Below are 17,895 nucleotides of genomic sequence, written 5' to 3' on the forward strand. Positions count from 1 at the left end.
TTCGATTAATCGAAAGTGGGTACAAAGTAACCGAGGATTAGAATATACTGACATTTAATCGTTTTTATAGTTTACACGTAACATTATTCTAAACGAAAATCGAGTAATAGGAGAAATCTAATTTATAAACATTACAAATCAATAATACTTTCCAAAACGCCAGTCACGAGATAATTAAATATTATTCTATAAATTGGACGGATACCTGATAAGTTACATTTTCTTCTCGTCTTTTTTTTAGTTTTTCCTAAAATTATTTTCTAAGAAAAGAAATGACACGAGACTCGAAAGTAGAAAAAGAAGAAGAATACATAAATGAAAAGGTGCACTGAAATAGAGGAAAAAGGTTTATCTACAACAGCGTGCATTAGATACGCGTGTGTTAATTACTCTAAAATTCTAATGAAATTCTAATTAAAGCGTCGGATTCATTGTTCTCTTAATCACGAAATCGATCAAATTAACAATTTCATTTTTATTATACAATCACGTAGCGCACAAATTCTATATACATATGTTATACAAAAATAAATGTGATCGATCATTAAATAAACTATTAAATTAACTAAAGCTTTTTTAGTACATTGAGGTGACTACGGTAACGATCTATTTAAAACACGACTAACAAGGTGTGTCTAACTATAAGACGTTAACGAGCCGGGTCCCAATCATGCAAAATCATTATATCATAAAATATCCCATTACAAAAATTATATACGTTGCGTTTCTAAAGCAATCGGTGCGATTAAATATTAATAATAATAAACAATAACTTCGTTAAACTGGCAAGGAGAACGAAAGTACACGCTTACGATAGTTGAAATACTTTTTTTCTTCTTGTTAAGAAAATGATTCTTATTTAATTGATATGACGATAGAATTGTCAAAATTATTTAAACAATGCCGTGTTTCGATTGGAAATAACGATAACCAATGACAGCCATTGCAAGCATGAAAAGGGGTTGCATGATTGATGCACTCGTCGAGGAATTGCAGAGATCGGTACTGCAAATGTGGCAGGATTCGATTACGTTTCGGCCTGAAATTGCCATAGCGCTGCAAGGACCATCGTGGATATCCGCTTCGTCCACATTTGGGGTCGAACACTGACGTATCACGACCCGTTCGCCATTTTCTAAAAAAAATGAATACGAATCAGTAATAAAAAATCGTATTTCAGTAATTATTGCAAAAAATAATTACCTCATTTTCCAATTTGACAATTAAATTCAATTAATAAATAACTATATTTTCACGAATGGGATATGGGTAATATGAAAATAAATTATCGACAATTTCACGACGTTCTCATAACAGAGTATGATATTTACGTCGGAGCGGATGTAGTAACTTATGTTTGCAATTTCCTATCCATGTGAAATATCTTTTTTTTGTCAGTATTTGTATTGGAACGAAGCATTGTTGAGTGATCTAACGTAACGGGTTGTGTAACGTTGATGATTCAAAGCGTACCAAGAATCAAAGTTTTGTACACGAACAGATCTACGTTTCTTTATAAAACAGTTTCTATAACGCGCAGCGAGTCTCCTAAAATGGGAAACACCTCTGCCATTTGCAGTAAACACGGTCAAGGAAGAGTACTATTCTCATTAATTTTTTTTTCTCTTGAACAGCTAAATAGACCGCGACAGAGATCATTTCGCGAAGAGAAATCTAACAATAAGTAACCCACTTTTTACATTTTCCCATTTCTCTTATTATTTTTTTTATTACAAAAGAGTATGAAAGAATCTCTGACGTTTGCAGCAACTCGTGTTATTATTAGACTGTCGAAGAGTTAATTATATTATCACGGTCAGTTATGCAAATTTGTATAATCTTCCGGTTGCAGTGCGTGAACAACACGTATGTATATTCGTCGTTAATCCGTGAATTCTAGTCACGTTAATACGATTAACCTTAATATTCATGATTCTATGCTAACGTCTGATTTTTCTCCGACGCGGGTGTGGTTTTGTCCTCGGTAACGTGTAATTATCGCAATTGTGGTACATGAGCACACGCCATGACTCACAATATGGTACACGGTTACGATCAAATAGAACACAATCATCATCGAGTTATTTCACGATTCTAAGCAACGTTCTAATGCGTCATTACACGTAGAAAACAACGCCAGTACGATCTAATGACACATTTTTCAAAAAGATTTTACGATATTTATAATGATAGGTACCTTTTGATTAAGGGTAAGTATAAGGGCAGAAATATTTCAATATTTGCTTTTTACTTGGAAAGAAGTTAGAGAGAATCTAATCTAGAGGATACAAATTAATTTCTATACTAATTAAGCTTATAATCTTAAAATGAAACACCAACTTAAGTCTGAAAGTTAATTTTGAAAAGATAATGATATTTGACGTATTTTTTATAAACAAAGAATATATGAAAATATGAAGAATTATTTTTGAAACTTTATTTACCTCTTTTCACAGTTTTTCGGCAAATGGGTTTCGATGTTTCATAAAATCCAGCTTCGCAAGTTTTCACATGAAACATAGCCTGATGTTCGGTGACGTTCATTGGATCACCGCACAAAGCATTCATGTTGGAAGCACAATCCCAACATTTCAAAGCCGAACCTGTTAAATATATTATAAAATATGAAATACAAGAAGTAGGTACGTGCAATATTAATAGTGACCAAATTATTCTGCGTTTTTTATAAAAACTGTTTGCACGATGTTTCGGAATAATTGAAAGTGACTAATTGTATGTTTTATTTTTTTGCAACACATTACGAAAACTCATAAAATAATTACATAACAATTTGCATTACGTCATGGATGCATTTACGTAGTAGATATACGTTTAGAATTAAATTTCCCATTGCATCGAAAAAATGTACAATAATATAAAAATAAATTATTATAATTTATTTAAGCTTTCATTCTATTCGTTATTTCAATTTTATAAATATAACATTCTATCTATTAAAAATTCGCTTCTTTGGTATTCCTTTAAAAAAAAAAAAAAAAAAAAAAAAAACATTTCTCACCCTCGAAGGGCAGGTGAAGTGTGATTGAAAGCTTCGAAACATAGAAAACACTATTCTGACAAAAATTTTTACAAGAATTTTAAAACCAACGAAAAAGAAAAAATTCTTTTCATTCAACTCACCTGGTCGCACAAGAACGACCAAACTGAAGATCACCAGTGCCCATGCTGATCTGAAGGACATTTTGATCAGTCTACTGAAAATGTTGATATATTTATATCTTTTATTCAACACAAGTCCCAAATGTCTGATCGTACGTCAAAGAGAATACCACGTGGATCAAGAACGAAATAAAGAGTAGAACTGGTAGCGTCGTGGAACGTGTTCACCGTTCAACTGAACAGTCGACACCCCTCTTTTTGCTGAAAACGTGGACACGATCTCCTTTTCCCTCACTCTTTCCCCTAGGTTTCTCCTACTTCTTAGGGCACACGGCCAGAACGGATCAACGTAATAACGTCTCGTATAGGATAACCCTGTAACCTCACGGTGAACGAGAGACAAGTGCGAGGAAGTAGGAGTCAAGAGCAAACAACCAAAGGAGGTCTTTAAGAGAACGCAACAAGCGAAACAGTAATTATGGTTTACTGACGGAGGAGAAAAGCGACGAAGGAGGGACTGAAGAATGAGAAAGAGAGATAGACACCGATGAAGGCCCTCATTGGACTCATTAGGACAATTAAGGGACCCGTTGAATGCTCTGGGGGTCTTTCATGGTTTACGTAGGAAAACAGAATACACAGAGTGTTCGCGTAGATGTAATATACAATTTTTCAGGTTCAAGGATTCATTGCTAGATTTTTGATAAATTGCAAACTAAAAATTTTTTTTTCTTTCAATTAAAAGTCGAGAACACCTTCACTTTTTAAATGATAGCATACAATTTTTTTGATATCGTTTCTATCACCCCCCTCTTTAGGATGATCCTTTAGTCATCGAAGTTATAGATGACTAAAGGCAGGATTGCAAAGTGAGCTTGCCGACTCGTTAAGGAAGACTTATCATGGGTCAGGAGACCAGTTAACCCCGCGAGACATTACCAAATTGACTCGACAATTTGACCCCTTCTCTTCGGCCAGATGTCTGTGTACATAAATATGTGTATACATACGTATATAAGTATTGCTCAGAACCTACCACCATCGATACAAAAGATGTATATCGAATACAGACAATGCCTCCCTGTTCATTCATAAAGTCACTTAATTTCCAGCTTGAAAGTCAACAGCCTTTTCCGGCCAATCATCGTCTCTTCTTTCGTCAATTAAAACATTTCGGTTTGTTTTTGAGAAAAATATATTTTACTCGACTAATCAAGTGGAAAGTAAAATAATTACAATTATTATGTATTGTATGTACCTACATCTGAAAATTGAAACGGAGGGTTTACACGAATCTACATAAAATGATAAATACTGGTTAATTAATTAATTGGACAGTTATCATTTAAGATAAATGGACAGGTAGACTAAGGAGAAATAGAATCCTATACTATGTGGAATAAATAAATAAAGTGACTGTTGATCGTTACAAGCGTAATCGTTGCAAAATGAGCAAATGATGTTGGATTCAGGATATTTTTCGTGATGACAGTATCCATAGACTTCCCGTGATGGCACGCAACCTCGAACGGTCACCAAGATACCTCTATCTGTATGATTAAAAAAAAAATGCTCGGGTTAGTCAACATTTTTAATTATCAACACGATATGATTAATGTGACAGCGAATAAAAACGAAAAAAACAAGCATTCGTAAGAGTTACCAAGATGTTAGGTTAGCAATTAGTGTTATTCTTCAGGGTACAAATGCAATTTCTGACGCATATAATTTATACATACAGTCAATTACACTTTTCAGACAATGTTGAGACTCGTTCTGGGGACAGAGGACCAAGTCGAAATACGGTGTAGGAACGTAAGGATCGTTGCATTCTCTTGTATGCCCACTGCTTAAATCGGTGTTGCAATCGAAACACCATAAGCTTTCTCCTCTCGCATGCTCTGTTAAATAATTAAATTATGTAGAGAAACAGATATTTACATCTACAAAGACAAACGAAAATACTAAGTATCATCTATGTTACATGTATATAATATTTGAAATAGATTGATTAACTGATTACTGAAAAAGTTAAAAATAGTAATCAAAGCCTTACTTACCAATTATAATTAACATGATTATCATGGTTAAGCTTAATTGTCCAACCATGCTGGTTCCAGTATAAAACGTACGCACCGAATCTCTCCGTTACCTGTTCTTATCTTATCTCCAACAATAAAAGTAAGAATTATAGCACAATAGCATACTTCTGTAGGTTCTAAGAGAGGTAGAACTTACGCGTGTGATCTCTTTTAGATACACAAAGAAATATAAATGTTGATTTTATTGAACAATAAAGTTCTCATTGAAGATCTAATACAGGGAGTCCGAGTTTAAAAATGACATCAAAATATCTCATTTATTATTACGTATACAAGAAATATTTAACTCTTTATCGTATACGCTACTGTACACCAGGAGAGTTCAATGCAAACGGCATGATGTAGCACGTTATGTTGAAATTGTTATATTGAAACAGCTAATTACAGAAACAACAACGAGATAATTGTTTAACATACATTTTTATTGCTCAATATAATTTTCGTGCGATAACATTATATTCGATTTTGAGAAGCTCGATAACATTTCACGGTATAAACACCTGGCCAAATTTCATATTCAAAAGCCTTTTCCTTTATATAATACGTATATGTTCGTATATAATAAACATTTATTTATGCATATACGGCGGAGCTTCCTCGAATATTCATCGATCGAGAACACACAATTTATTAAATACATTGAACAGGCAGCAATTAAACAGAATTCTATGAATCCTCGTAGTTCGGAACTTGGTATACAAAACTTGATCAATCAACTTATCGTTAGTGTCTTTTTTTTTCGAAATTTAACAAATGGAAATCCTCTCGTTCTTCCACTTCGGTGGTTGAAGCAAGACAAAAGACTATGAAAAAATCCATCGTATAAATTCAGCTGAAAAGGAAATCTTCTAAAAACCTAGGATCTTTTTATAATATCTTTTAATAATAATAGAAAATTTCTCCCGTTTCTTATCTCATACTGCAGAAATAATCACCGTAACATTACGTGATAATGAAACGAACTTAAAATATCGATGAACAACAGTGTAGTGTGTGTATGTAGGTGTGTGTTGAACTTTGAAATGTGCCATGAATTGATTGTAATCAATTCTATACATTCGTGTGTAAAGGTTACGCGTCGGTATAAAAAGTAGCGAAAACCATGGTACCCAGCACCAACAGTAGATCGAGGAGAAATTTCGAGTTAATTATAGTGGAACTATTGCAAGCATTGTGCTTGCACATATCGCAATATTCAAGAGTGATATCGTGCGGAAATTTTCTTTCTATAGCTTTGCAAGGATCAACCGTCTCTGTCTTCTCCGTTTGACAATTCCTCACTATCACCTCTTTCCCTTTCACTGACAAACAACAAACAATAACAGTTATTTGTTTTATTGCTTTCAACATTTTTCTCTATGATAGAATATTTAATATAATAAAATAGTTTACCTTTGAGAACCATTTTGGCACAAGCCATTGGTGGAGTAGCCGAATAAATGTGCGCGGTGTCAACGTCGAAGATGTGAGATATGTTTCTCAAATCGCTATGTTGCTGAACGATTCGTTGCATATCTGCCATATGATTTAATGTACATTCGTCGGTTTTAATATTGTTCGCATCCGGATCGGTATCGCAGCCTGGATGCGTTAAGGAAGTGCACATGTAGCATCTAGGATTTTGATCTGTGCAATGAAATAAATCAGCTTTAAGAGGCTCTTTATTTTCATCAAATCAATGAAAAAAAGAAATATCATCTTTAATTCATTTCCTTGTTTTTCTTTTACCATTTCTTTCTAATTGCAATCAGAAATAAAATATGACTTATTTCGGTTACGTTAACCATCCTGTGCACAAGTCATTTTTCTTCGTTGTAATTTATTTTAATGTAACGATTCTTTGTTTCCCCGGGAAAGTAGATATTTTACTCCCTCTGGCGCCTGGTAGACGCTTCTATGTAGACCCACCCCCTCCCTGTTGTCCCATAATTTTAGCAAAGCAAGCCAACGGAATGTAGTTGGGTAAAGTAGAAATATTTGTAATCGGGATTGTATCCTTTTTCATTGGTTAGATATTACAGGATATGGACACCCATATATTTCTACGTAGTTATTTGGGTCGCAGAGTCGTGGCGCCAAAATTGGTGACGCTATTCGCCCATCTAACAAGTTGTGACTCATAATTTGATATACGACACTTACTACCCTTCTGCATCAAAATTATTGAAAATATTCGGAAAATTTCATTGAAACACGGATAGTGTGTTTTACCTCAGGCAAACTATTAACATACTACATATTTTTTAAATTAGAAACATACTATAAACTTATCTAACGTTAACAAACGCCGAGTGAATGATCTTTTACAAATTTTGAAAATTTTCTGAAGGTGAATAATATCACTGTAACATTTGATAAATATCAAATACATACCTGGCTCATTAGAACTCATAGTTCAGCACTTTAATCGAACTTAAAGCACTTGAATAACACACAAAAACTAAACATGTGCATACTTGTAATATGTTTTAAACGTTTTCTACTGATCACAACAATAGAAACATTATAAACATATTTATAATAAAAATACTGAAACATAAATCCTTGCATTTATTTAATGTACAATTTTAATTTGACAAAATCAACAAGATAACAAAATTCATAAAAATAATCAAAATAAAAATTATAAATGATTAGTTAATTAGAGTTTGAAAGCTTGAAAAATGTTTACCCTCACCGCGGCTATTTAACGAGACTCTACTGTAATATTAATACTAGGCCGCCATCCGGCTTCGTGGCTGACATACTGGAGTGAAGCGATTGATTTGCAGTAAAAGTAACTTTAACAGAGTTGGGACACAATGCAGCAATTAAAAGTAGTGTTTAATTGTTGATAAACAACCCGAGTTTTAATTTATGGAACACGAATTCAAAGCTCGCGCGATAGCGTAATTCCTATTTCTCTCATCTTTTTTATTATTAAAATAATGAACATTTCTAATAACAATTAAAGTTAAGAGCACAGAATTAATTTACTACCCCTAATACATTTAATTCGATTCAAAACACTATAACTCTTTATAAGAATGTAAGTTCAACCACCATCGTTGTTCAACCACCAATCATCCCATAATCGTAGCTATCAAACTTTTATTTACAATTTTCACTAATACTTCACCAATTTTCAAAGAAACAATTTCATTATTTTCTCTTTTCTATTTTCTTGTTGGCTAAACATATCTCCATGGTAAACATAGGATTTAGAAAATAATCACCTGAACGAACCACCAAGACGAGCGCGAAGCTAACAATTAGCACTGGAATCCTTCGATGCATGCCGAAAGTTGGTCGTAAAATATATGGCTTATTCTCGCTCAACTTTATCCTCGGGAAGTGGAACGCAAACTGTGGTGCGTGACGGAGGGTGAAGCACTGGCTGAGAGGAAGGGTTGTCGTCGAGTCGACAGACTGATCGCGAGTATGAGATTGCGAGCTTCGCCACTCACCAACGCCACTCCTTTCCTATTTTCTCCACTCCACTCGGTTTTTCGTTTCTCTGCCACAGATCGCATAATCGCGCAACCCGTTCTACTGATTCTCCCCAACCCTTCGATCCCTCCTAGATCATTCGGCATAGATCACCGCTGCGCCTCCGCTATTAAGACATTTCGCCTTCCAAACGCGAAAATGTCATTAGAATCCACACATTTATTAAGCCTGAATATTTTTATGAGTAAAAAACACCTGGTCCTAATTGAACTTTTTCTCTAATAAATTAATAACAAGTGAAACAAGAGTACGAAAGAAAATGTGCATTTTGTATAAAAAATGCAGTTAGAATTTATTTGGCATGACTTCCAAATGTTTCACACCAAAGTAGTGAAGTAATATAAATCACGGCGGTAACGATTGACGAGGGGAGGAAAGCGTGGATACGTTGAAGGACGTTAATTGTCTATTAGCCTAATTATAGTTAGTAACATCCATGACAAAAGCAGCACAGAGACTATATCGTCATAATATAAGACACGTAACTACGTGACTTATAGGATAAGAAACGTTGCAAAATTAATTGGAAAATAAATTAATTTAAATAAATTATCAATCGAGCAGTTAAATTATCAAATATATTACGGACTCTGTAATAAGTTCAAAGTTGAATCTTATGTAAAATGAATTTCTATCCTCGTTAGACAACATCACTAATCATTCTTATATCATTTTTCCACTGTACAGGGGAGTGTGAGTAAACTCCGTTTCTACGGTAAATCGGTATCACAGTAAAGAAAACGGATAAAGGAGAAAGATGAAAACGAGAGACGCCTGGCGCCACGGCGCCTATCTAGGACGCCGTCGTCGCCGTCTAGCTCAGTTTTGGATTTAGCAATTACTAAGAGAATTCAACGCATTCTTCTTTTACTCGCAATTACGTTCGATAGCTTAATCTATTTAAAATACTTATTTTGCTTTCAAGGAAATTTCCTTCAAGATTGAACAGTCATCCTTTATTTTTATCTAATTTGCTTGTTAACGTTATACCCCTTTGAAAACGAGAAAGAAAAATGCGACCTCAGCGAGATGCTGGCCGACCACACTTTACTAGAATGACGCTTTTAATACTAAATAGTGGATCTGGTAATAAATGGGTGGCACGTGAAGAACTTATTTAATGGTTACCACCCTTACTCCGTCTCACTCTTCAGTTTCTTTCTCTCAAGTGTTAAGAACGAAACGATAACCACACCTAACTATAAAGATTCAAATTCATTATGTCAAAGACAATGAAAATTTTCCAATTACACTTTATCGGATTAAATAATCAATTTAGTTTATTTTCTCATCGATTATTCCTTTTGGGCGAATGTACTGTTTGAATAACTGCCTTTTTAAGGTCATAAATTATTCAGTAATCGAACGTGCAAATTCATCTATGTACTTTCAATCAAGTCCGGAGTAAACAGTATATTCTAAATAGCAAAAATGCAATATGCACAACAAAGAACCGATAAACCTTGTTCCAAAGAAATACCAACTCTATGGTGTCCGTTATCGCGATAACAAATTATCCTGGCGAGAAATGTCCTATAATGCGGATAATGTCTTTGGCATACATTCAACGTGCATTCGGTACAATCATTTTAAAACAACAAATATCTTTGGGTTATTTACGACGAAGAAACAGTTGAAACTAATCAAACATATGGTACAACAATTTTTAATGAATTTTTAATGAATGCGTGATAATATTCTAAGATACCTGTTACATGTATTAAGCCGTTAAGCAATGCTTTTTAAGACTCTTTATTCTTTACAAAGTTACTTGAAAAAAAAAGAAAAGAGAAACGATTGTATTCTGAATAACTACAATAACAACGTGTCAGCATTTAACGTGTCGATAATCATATTACGGTGTGTTGTTCTTGGCTATTTTTACTGTGGCAATTAACGCGTTAATTTCGTTAACACGTTCACCGCCTCAGTGGAAATAACCGTGTGCGGTAAGACATGCTATAACTACGATTACATGCTCAGAATATGATCGGTTCATTTTTCAATTTAACACAAGTTGACTGTCGCGAGGGGTCTCTGGTTAGTGCTACGAATCTAGTACCAATTGTTTGAATAAAAAAGGAAGAAAAAAACGAAACAAAAGGAAAATACAAAATTGTGACTGTAATTCGAAAACAGAAATTGCTAGCGTGCAATAATGAAATGGTGAAAAGTGTTCGAGAAGCGTCAGGACGCTTGGCGCCACATTGCCGCGACCCAAATAATAATAATACCGTCTAGGAAAGAGGGTCGGAGACGCTGTGTTGATGGAGGACGAGGAAGAACGACCGTACACTACCTACATTTGCGAATCTTGGACATAACCAGTCGCCTGTTACATTTATCATCTGTCACTCAATGCGAATATTTTACGAGATCTACGTTTTGATAACCTTCTTATGCGCCGTTGGAAGATTAACGTACGATCGTTTTTGCGAGGCGTCAGGAAAATTCTGAAACGCGTTTCTATTTTGACACAATAAAAATACTAGGAATACTAGAAGAAGATTAAAAGATACCGGAGAAGCCTGAATACCCTTTTGCAATCGAACAGTTAATTTAGAACTCGATCGAGTGCGTGTATATCAACGACTATGAAGGTGGGTTCAAATGCGAGAAATGTCCTGTGCTTGAAAGGAATTTCGTATCGTGGAGGACATTATAGGACCAAGAAAGTTTTCTATTGTTGATAAATCAGCCGACAACACCCACGAAATGGGTTCCCTGGAAAGTTCTAGCGAGTGAACATAATAATAAGAATAACGTAGGTGGTCAGTTGGGATATCGTTTGTTCTCGATAATTTACCATGAAATCAATGGGAATAACCGAGTGCCCCCGTCGATTTTCAATTTCATCCCAAAGCAATACGATCCTCGTGTTATTTTTATATTTTATAAATAATACTGTTTCTTTAAATTTCAAAAAGTTGCTTCAAATTCATCATACCTTTGTGATGCTCATTTTTATTCAATTGCTACTTATCTCACTCGTTTTCATCTAATATAAAAGCTTCTATTGGCTGAACGCCAAGAATCAATGGTACCTAATATTTCAAATACACAAACTAGCCTTTAGATTTTACAGTATCTTTTTCTTTTTTATTAAAAAAAATATTTCTGCCTGATACTTCTTGCGTCCGAAATTTTATTAACGTTTTCTAACATATATATATACTGTTCTCACTATGTCTGACATATCAGCTACGTTTATTATCAGTTGGATCATTTTATATTTCACACGCAACGGATCATATCTCCTGGGAAAGTTTTCCCTCGTCTAAGCTTAGGTCACGTGGGAGTTAAAACAAAAAGAACAATTATTGGACAGAAAATATAAAGAAAAATGATATCTCTCGATGAGTATCTAGTTGACCGATTGCATCCTGCTCCTTTGCATTCGCAGACCAGCTGATAAGTGTCACGCGTATAACGCCCTCTGTAACATTCCTTATCGGTATTTCGCCATTTCGCACATTCACGCACAGTTACGTATTCCCGGGAGTTCATGAAGTGATCTGTAAATCAAAGTTGAAAATTTAATTTTCTGAAAATTCAATCTTTTTAAACTTTTCAACTTACATATGTATACAGCTTTACGACAAAACGGTTTAGACAGTGGACACATCTTCAAATGTTTCATATCTACCTTGTCGACGGTACAATCTTGGTCCTTTTTACTTTCACACTGATAACATTTGGTAGCTTTTGATTCTTCTTGTTCATAGTAACAATAATAAACAATTAGACTCTGATTTTATTCTTAAATTCGTGCAAGATCAAATTCCAATTAATTGGATAACTGACTCTCTAAATTCTTCTGTTTTATTTACTTTTATATTCACAAACAATAATTAAAATTTACCGCATTTATTTATAATCTACTTCATTAACAGTTAACATCAACACATCCTTCTTTATCAACCAAAGATAAGTGCATTTGCTTCATGGAACTTACCTCTTTGAAATAGAAACAAAAGTAATAATACTCGTAGCGCATTTAGTTTCATTTGCATCATCAATTTTTTTTACATTTACGTTTAAACTTCCTGATTAAAAAGGTGGAAAACATATGTGCAGCATTAACATCAACCGATTGTACGAAATAGTAATTTTGTTCGTGGAAATAAATCATAACTTCAGGTACCTTGACACAATTCTTCTTTTAATCTCTAAAACATAATGATGTATATTATAATTAATAAAAATAATCATCGTGTCTGGTAAGTTAGGTTATAATACCTTTACAAATGAATCGTTCATTACAATGAAAAATTTCCTTCCATATAATTAAATATATTACTTGATTTATGCGTTAGAAAAATTGCTGATAAGCTTGACTGACGTTCAATAAAAACAATTAATACAATCCAACAATTTGTTACGTCCTCCGTTTTATAAACTTACAAAATACTATTCCAGTATAAACGTAACAAATAAAATCGATACGTTTCGATTTTGGTAATTCACGAAATAATTAGTCCCTAAATTCTCGTCTGAAATCGAACGCTCGAGTTTCATTGAACTGTTCAATTAGCTATCCTGCAATTTATTCAGGGTGTCTCATGCAATTGGGACAAGCTATAGCTTTAAAGTGGTAATAGTCAAAAAAAATTCTTATTAGAGCATCACCTGATGCATGTGTCGGTACCGGAAGTGGAGGCTTGTTAAACATTTCAATGTCATCATCACTTCTTTAAATGGAACTCTATACTTTATATCTCATTTACTCAGACTGCTATCCATTTACAAGATAACTCTACTCAACCATTCAAGGTTAATGTTATATTTTATACGCAACACGCTTTTATATTATTTCGCTTCTATCGAAACTGTTTCTGGAATCAATAATTAATTAACTAAACATTTGTTACGTATAATTACAATATACTTGTAACGTTCATTCTTCGCGTTAAAAAAGAATGAAATATTTACCGTGTAGAACATAATCATCAAAGATGTGTCAGGGACACGGTATGTTGCTAAACATGTTAAACACATGATAAGTAACGCATAGTGAAAATTATATCCCAAATATAATTTTCAACAGAGACGAATACATTTTCTGTTTCTCTGTCGAATCAAGATTTTTTTTACACACCCGTATAAATGCAACATTTAATGATACAGTAACATCATATAGTAATGGAAAGAAACCTCTTTACTGTTATGAATGGAAAAGGAAAAATACTGTTGCAAATACTCTTTCTCTCTCTCTGTTACAAATTAAAGGGAAAAATAAGAACTGGGGCACATGATATGATAGGCCTAATAGCAACATGGAAGGATATCTTCCACATTCCTTTCCGTATTGTTCGCGTGCAACTTATTACACTAGCTTCCATGACATTTCATGACGTTCAGTGTGTCACAGGAAAAGGGATATTATCCACTTAGAGTGTTCCAAACCACCACTTTACGCTCTATTTGAGCATAAAGCTCTTCGTACCGCCCACGGCCTTCCCTATTTAACTTGAAGCCCTGCTTTATCCGTCAAAACAATCCTACCTAAAGTTTCTTTTATAAATTAAGTTGTAAATTAATTGTAGAATTAATTCCTAACGTCTGAAACTCTGGGACACCAGGAGGCACTGGTTTTAACAGAATTCGTAGAAAATTTGCAGATCGTCTATGACTGCTATCACTCTGTTCTTGTTGAATTTTCATTTCAATTAATTATAATATTCTATGTTATAATCTGTATTCGAGTGACTCGTATTTTCAAAAGCAATTGTGACCAAATTTTCCTTCATTCAGATGATTAAAGTATATTTTTCAAAAGATCCAGAATCACTGAACCACGATAATAAATGAATTGATGGCCATCCCTTCTCGATTGGTCGGTGAAAAATATTGATTTCCCTAAGGGTGGAAAGCGAGCAACGATTAAGGACGAGTATATTAGAATCACGATCCACCTACGAAACTTTCCCTCGGTCGTGGTTAGATCGTTTGGGCCTTGGATTATTCGTAACGAACAGTTCAGTCGGTTTTTCCTGTCCTCTCGCCACCTCTTTGCCGACCACGGATGTTCTTCGAGCGCAGTCACGTACATATTCATGGTTCTGCCAGTGCTGCGAGCATCGTCGCCTTGGTTGCGGACTTGCGCTGAAACCGTGTCGTCAAACGGCCACCGTGAACAGTGCTTCAGCAGCTGTCGGGGCCGAATGGTTGGCCTCGTCAACCCTTGATCTAGCCGCTTTCTCTCTCTTTCTCTAACTTCCGGTTTCGACTGGCCGAGCGGCGTACGGGTCGCGTGTAAAGCTACCACGGTGACCGCGAGAGGAACGGAGTTTGATCGTTGAGGGACGTGGAAGGATAACCGATACCAACATGAGACATTCACTCGTCCTCGTCTTGTGCCTCCTGGTCATTTTCAGTTTTTGTGGTAAGCGTCTACCCGTTGTGTCTAGCCTGTGCTTGGTTCAACAATTAGGGCGGTTTAACCAGACTTCCATATCGATCCTCCGCGTCCTGCGTTTAAACCTACTTTGCCTCATTTTCCAACCCTTTACCACCTTCGTTAATCCTTCTGAGCTATTCCGATTTTTCTCCAAATATTCTTCGAGTATCTTGTAATAAATTTCCTCTAAACAGAACGTTTCCTTCAGAAATTATTGGATTTTCATTTACGGTTAATTTGATCCTAACGGTGTGTGAGAATTGATTGAATCGTGCTACAAGGTATATTGATTAATATCGAGTTTTCTTTCTACCAACGATTAATGCTATTCCGTTTCATTGTGTTATCGCGAATTTGGGTCACATTTCTTATCTGTTTACAAAAAATTGGCCATTTAAACTATTTGATTGAAATAAATACTTTTTAAAATTGTTCAAATGCAAGTGTTAATACAGGCAATCTTCAGAATGGAATAATCCAAAAAAGCAAGTGTTTTGAAAAATGAAAATGATTGAAGGGAACGTGATTCTCGATGTAGACGCGTCCAAAATCAATGGCGATGAGCTATGCGCACAAGAATTACGTCTGCACTAAATTTTGACCGAACCGTGAATCGCCTTTCTTTTTCATTTATTATTAAAAAGAACGTTTCAACATCTAGAATCTAAGCCAATAATATTCTCTACCTTCAATCCATCTTCCCAACATTACTTTCATGTTTAATATAAAACACAAAAGCTTTAAAACAAAAATCTATTATTCTACAGTTTGTACTATGCTGCTATTGCACGTGTTTCTGTTGCAATGAAAACATTTATGTTTTTATATTATGTCATGTTTGGAACGGTGAATGATCGTGGAAACAAGATTAGAATGCGCGGACAAGCAGTAAACTTATTGTGGTTACGCTTTTCTAGGGCAGGTAGCTGCATTGATTTTTATATCAGTTAGGGTCTCGAGGACGATGAACTTTCTGTTTCACAGGGCAACAAACATCTCTACAAAGTTCCATTTGTATTTCATCAAACTAATTATTTAAAAATACGAGTACTTTTTAAAACAAACGTGCAACACCTGTTATTTAAAAAATAAAATTTAACCTATATAGATAGTTGTATATAGACAGTGATAACTAATCACACAATTGTAAACTGTTACATTTAAACACGCAATAATAATTTAAACACATACGACTCTAGAATAAAACGATTGATCGTCGTATTATCTTCGTCTCACGCTGACCCCTCTTATCAGTCAGTCAATAATGGTCACAGCCTCGTGCTTCGAATAATATACATACTGACGAAAGAAAATTTTAATATTAAAATCTGATCGATGCTTGAAATATTAATAATTGTTTATTATTTGTAACATTTCAGGTATAAACGCGATAAAATGTTACCTTTGTAACAGTCACACTGACAGCCGATGCGCCGATGATGTCCCTCCTGATGCCCTGAAAAAAGATTGCGCCGATCTCAAAGACGGTGCTAAATACACGATGTGCAGAAAGATCAAACAAGTGATTGAGTTTAGCGTTAACGGACGTAAGTTATTTCATTGATCTTGAGACAATTTAAAAAAATTTCAATTTACCTTATTTTAATGTTATTCGTAACAGTTCCACCTGATACTCGAATTATAAGAGGCTGCGGATGGGACGAATCGAATTACAAGAAACGATGTTATCAACGAAGCGGTTTCGGTGGCCGTCAAGAGGTGTGCTCGTGTTTGGATGATTATTGCAACACGGCGACACCGAACATCCTGCCGCCGAAATCATTAATCCTGTCCTGTGTACTCGGCACTGTTTTACTAGCATTCATTCGTAATTAGTTTCAAGGAAATTAAACCTATTAACGAACAGTCTACGAAGAGATGGGTTCGAGATTGTTAGTACCTACCTACAGGCAGCTTCGACTTCGCGTTCTTCGAGAAACAGAAGTATACGGATGGATAACGGAACTAGTCTCTCATTGTCAAAGGAAGTACAACCTGATCTCTGGTATCGGGTAACAAAAATTTCAAAGTGAAAAAATCGTTGTTGAAGCGGCCAAATATTCTTGCGTTATCTATCGGTAAACAAAATGCTGGCGAATATGAGAAGGAATGTTGAAAGAAAATTCTAGAGACAGTGCAGTGGCTTCCTCCTGTCCATTGGTTAAACATTATCGTAGTTCTAGAGATAAAACGTGCACACTGTTCCTGACTGCCTGTTCATTTTGAACTCAACTCACCATGGAAGAAAATTCAATTCATTATTACTCTCTTTTCGAATCTTGATGGAGGGTATACAATCAAATCGTTTCTCATAAATTGTTTTTCAAAGAAAAAAAAAAAATATCGAACAATTTGGCATAGAATTGATTTCTCTGCTCGATATTTACTCTGAAATTCTTCCAGAATCTTTTTCCAATTGTACAGGTATTCAGGAACGGTACAATTTTTGGTACTTTTTGCGATACGTCGAACAGCTTGGCGAGCACTCCTTGATCATGCATAATTCTTCTTGAGAAACTCCAATATAGGGTGCTGAAGGTGTGACAACAGTCGCATTGTGTTCACTCGACAATTTTTTGCGTAGAGCTTAAGAATGATATAACACACAAGTAACAATTACGCAACTTGTTAAAAGTCAATATGTTGTGACAACGTTCGCGAAAGGAAGGGAAAAAGAACATCTGTATGAAATGTTTTTGCAAAGCGAGGAAAATATATCAGGGTTGTCGTTGCGGAAACTAACGCGTCTATTAATTTTCCTTCATCCCATTGTTTAAACTGTAA

At 34.9% G+C, this 17,895-nt stretch overlaps 4 protein-coding genes across 6 annotated transcripts; 1 reads left to right on the top strand and 3 right to left on the bottom strand.

Annotated features, from left to right (window-relative positions):
• Positions 1-37: 37 nt before the first annotated feature.
• LOC114879895 lies at positions 38-3,370 on the bottom strand. 2 transcript variants are annotated; one of them, XM_046286152.1, is made up of 4 exons: positions 3,277-3,370; positions 3,142-3,215; positions 2,445-2,603; positions 38-1,135 (listed from the first exon to the last, which is right to left on the bottom strand). In XM_046286152.1, exons 2-4 carry the CDS (start codon positions 3,200-3,202, stop codon positions 894-896), a joined length of 462 nt encoding a protein of 153 aa, XP_046142108.1. In that variant the 5' UTR covers positions 3,203-3,215; positions 3,277-3,370; the 3' UTR covers positions 38-893. The 2 variants fall into 2 exon arrangements, with proteins under 2 accessions (XP_046142108.1, XP_029051099.1); XM_029195266.2 differs by having other exon boundaries at positions 3,142-3,356.
• Positions 3,371-3,693: 323 nt separating this feature from the next.
• Positions 3,694-5,274, bottom strand: LOC114879896. Its single transcript, XM_029195267.2, has 3 exons — positions 5,181-5,274; positions 4,860-5,021; positions 3,694-4,670 (listed from the first exon to the last, which is right to left on the bottom strand). The coding sequence occupies exons 1-3, from the start codon at positions 5,227-5,229 to the stop codon at positions 4,462-4,464; spliced, it is 420 nt and encodes a 139-aa protein (XP_029051100.1). The 5' UTR covers positions 5,230-5,274; the 3' UTR covers positions 3,694-4,461.
• Positions 5,275-5,631: 357 nt separating this feature from the next.
• On the bottom strand, positions 5,632-11,996 carry LOC114879891. 2 transcript variants are annotated; one of them, XM_029195260.2, is made up of 4 exons: positions 11,896-11,996; positions 8,438-8,834; positions 6,615-6,848; positions 5,632-6,523 (listed from the first exon to the last, which is right to left on the bottom strand). In XM_029195260.2, the coding sequence occupies exons 2-4, from the start codon at positions 8,496-8,498 to the stop codon at positions 6,294-6,296; spliced, it is 525 nt and encodes a 174-aa protein (XP_029051093.1). In that variant the 5' UTR covers positions 8,499-8,834; positions 11,896-11,996; the 3' UTR covers positions 5,632-6,293. The 2 variants fall into 2 exon arrangements, with proteins under 2 accessions (XP_029051093.1, XP_046142092.1); XM_046286136.1 differs by lacking the exon at positions 11,896-11,996 and adding an exon at positions 10,420-10,434.
• Positions 11,997-14,740: 2,744 nt separating this feature from the next.
• LOC114879892 lies at positions 14,741-17,849 on the top strand. The gene is made up of 3 exons (XM_029195262.2): positions 14,741-15,096; positions 16,491-16,658; positions 16,733-17,849. The coding sequence occupies exons 1-3, from the start codon at positions 15,042-15,044 to the stop codon at positions 16,945-16,947; spliced, it is 438 nt and encodes a 145-aa protein (XP_029051095.1). The 5' UTR covers positions 14,741-15,041; the 3' UTR covers positions 16,948-17,849.
• Positions 17,850-17,895: the final 46 nt, after the last annotated feature.

This window comes from Osmia bicornis, chromosome 6 (assembly GCF_907164935.1).
Source record: "Osmia bicornis bicornis chromosome 6, iOsmBic2.1, whole genome shotgun sequence".
NCBI lineage: Eukaryota > Metazoa > Arthropoda > Insecta > Hymenoptera > Megachilidae > Osmia > Osmia bicornis.